The sequence below is a fragment of the Dendroctonus ponderosae genome, unplaced genomic scaffold, assembly GCF_020466585.1.
Source record: "Dendroctonus ponderosae isolate FM_Combo_2020 unplaced genomic scaffold, Dpon_F_20191213v2 Dpon_F_20191213_7, whole genome shotgun sequence".
Taxonomy (NCBI): domain Eukaryota; kingdom Metazoa; phylum Arthropoda; class Insecta; order Coleoptera; family Curculionidae; genus Dendroctonus; species Dendroctonus ponderosae.
The window spans coordinates 2,398,075-2,400,866 of NW_026018916.1; the positions used below are offsets into that span (position 1 = coordinate 2,398,075).

Genomic DNA, 2,792 nt, shown 5'->3' on the forward strand with positions numbered 1-2,792 from the left:
AAAAATTCATAACTTTCAAGCTTGTGCGAGTAGCGAGTTAAAATTTCTACTCGATGAACACAAAACATTCACGAATCTACAGACCGAATTTGATTCAAATCGAAAAACAGGCTGATTTTTGGCAATCGACTAGATTTGAAGTTGTATGTAAAATCCTAAAAATCGCTACATGCTGACAAAAAAAATTCATAACTTTCAAAATTGTGCGAGTAGCGAGTGAAAATTTCTACTCGGTGAATAGAAAACCTTCACGAATCTACAGACCGAATTTCATTTAAATCGAAGAACAGGCTGATTTTTGGCAATCGACTATATTTGAAGTTGTATGTAAAATCCTAAAAATCGCAAAATTCTGACAAATATATCGATATTGAACAAGGATAACTTTCCAGAAAAACTAAGCCAGACTTTTTCCTTACTAAAAGTTAGGTCAGATCGTCTTCTTTTGCTCCGATCGAGTAGCCGATCCCCGAAATCGAGTAGCTTAGCATACTGTTGTTTCAGTTACCAGAAGCTGAGCAAAAGATTGGAAAGAAACGATACGAAAAAACCCTGAAGCCTAAAGTTTCAAATTGAAACTAGGGATCCTAAAAAAACCGCTGCAAATAGGCAAACTGCCTGCTAAGTGAAAGTTTTCGTGGAAAAACGCGTTTAGGCCGTGGTAATAAACCATTTCTTTCAACACTAGAAGGTTGGCTCGCTGCAACATTTTCACTTCGATCACACCATATTGAAAAAATCATCTACTGGCATATAACTGTCGATTTGTGATGTAGTAGGCCTTATTCCCCACGTACAGGCATAGACGCCATCTGTCAGTGGGCCTATATGCCAACTCGGCCGGAAAATAGTTGATTGCAAACTGATATCTTGAGAAATGTGATGAGAAAAAAACCACTGTAAGAAAAAAATTGAATGGAAAATGAATCAAAACAAAAATGGAAACTTTCCCTAAATGCAATTGATGCAGCAAACAAAAAGAAAACGAACCAACGAGGCATTGCTGGCAGCTGACGAGTTTTTCAGGCTTTCAGGCCATTGTGGAAACGAATTTCCTTCCCAAGCCGGCCAAACTCACCAGTGCCAAGCAATCGCCCAACTGTTTTGATACAAACCTAAGTGTTTTCCATGGTTGGTCTGTGGGGCATAGAAGAGTTAGTGGTTATTAGGAGGAAACTCGGATAGACAGTTGCTGTGACTGTCCAGTACTCACCCAGGCGGCGCAGATCCATTGAGAATGCTGGCGGCTGTCGTCGGCACAGACATGCGAGGGCTGAGTATCAATGGAGCGCCCAAAGGAGTCGCTGGAGCCCGCATTTGCGAGCCTAAACCGGGCATGCCCGGCGAGAGAAGTCGCTGAGTTTCCACAGCGGCGGCGGCCACTCGCCGCCACTCTTCGTCGGCGGCTGCAAGAGTTGAGAGGTCTACATCAGTGGAGACTGAACTCGGGCTTAACCAGAAGACTGTTATAGGCGTTAGTATTGGTAACAGACACGGACAACAACAATCAAGTTCAACACGAAATTTGAATAAGAATTTACACTCAGACCAAACGTTTGCGCTCCCAAAATCAAATGGAGTAGAAGTGGTGCTGCCGAGAAAGTACCAGCCGGTACGGCGATACTTTCTTACAGCAAGCATCGCTTGAAGATTTGCGACCAACTCGTCAATGATCGATTACTTAGTAAAAAAATACCTGTAGCTGACGCAGCTTTGGAACTGGAATCTCTGTAGGTGCCGTTGATGATCGCCAACTCCATCAGTTGCCTCTTCTTCAGTTCGTCTTCGCCTTCAGCTTGCTGCGAACACAAAATGAGAGGGTTTCAAATGCAGTGTACCTACACCATTGGGCAAGTGGAAAATATGTATACAGGGTGATTCAAAATTGGCGTCATTCCTCTGGAGGTGTTGTCTGGCGCTGTCATATGAGTACAGAAAAAATAGTAAAAGAAGTTAATTGTTACTAAAAACTGAGAAATTTGCAAAAAACTATATCAGAGATACGGCAGCAATGTTTTTCAAGGTAATCTGTTGCTCCGTAATTATTTAAAACTGCGGTAACCCTGGAATTACACAGTGACAATAGGATAGACAAGGATAAACGGTAAATTCAACAAGATTCGTTGACTGCGCAACGTACTTTCGAAATGTCAACCTGTTCCCATAACCTCGAATTCTGCGGGGTTTGGTGTTTACATAAATAATCCATAGCACATCAAACATTTGAATGGGTAACTCCAAGCAAGCTAGTGCCTCCTTATCTCCTTATTATCCACTCTTATCTAGCAGCTTGTCGTATTCAGTTAATTAACTGCTGCTCCATTTGTGCTCCTTGTGCTGTGTGTATCGTACAAACGTGGTAGGAATGTAGCCCTTCCTCGGTATTTATTTGGTGCTTGGGAAAGTGTCAGCCCTTTATTGGCGTGAGTTCTTTCAGCTTCTGCTATGTTACTATAGCATTTCCCCTGAACTAATCGCATATCCGCAAATTCGTGAAAGGAAATTCAAAGTAAGTCACAGTTTGACAAATTAATGTTATTATTGACAAGGACTATCCAAGTTGTAGATAAGTTCTATATTGTTGAGGCGGATTCATTTTTTACAAACTTCTTTTTGGGTATTTCGCCTCAAAAATTTTAGTCTTTAAAAAAGACAGAATTTCCTCACGTCTTTTATTACAGATTGATAAATAGTGCTCCCATTTCGCAATAAGAACGAATTATTTATCAAAAAGTAATCAAGAACTATCACCTAGAGGGTATCCTGCGACACACTTAGGCTCAAGCTGTAAG

At 41.2% G+C, this 2,792-nt stretch overlaps 1 protein-coding gene across 9 annotated transcripts in view; it reads right to left on the reverse strand.

Moving 5' to 3' along the window:
• The window catches only part of LOC109539221 (protein held out wings), a 36,955-nt gene that overhangs the window by 10,905 nt on the left and 23,258 nt on the right, over nt 1–2,792 (reverse strand). For 5 of the 9 annotated variants that reach the window (XM_019906844.2, XM_019906845.2, XM_019906841.2 and 2 more), the window contains exons 5-6: nt 1,697–1,799; nt 1,214–1,463 (exon numbers count right to left, since the gene is read on the reverse strand). In XM_019906844.2, coding sequence (XP_019762403.1) covers nt 1,214–1,463; nt 1,697–1,799 — 353 coding nt within the window. The remainder of the gene's footprint in view (nt 1–1,213; nt 1,464–1,696; nt 1,800–2,792) is intronic. The other 4 variants (XM_019906849.2, XM_019906848.2, XM_019906847.2 and 1 more) reach the window with 2 other exon arrangements.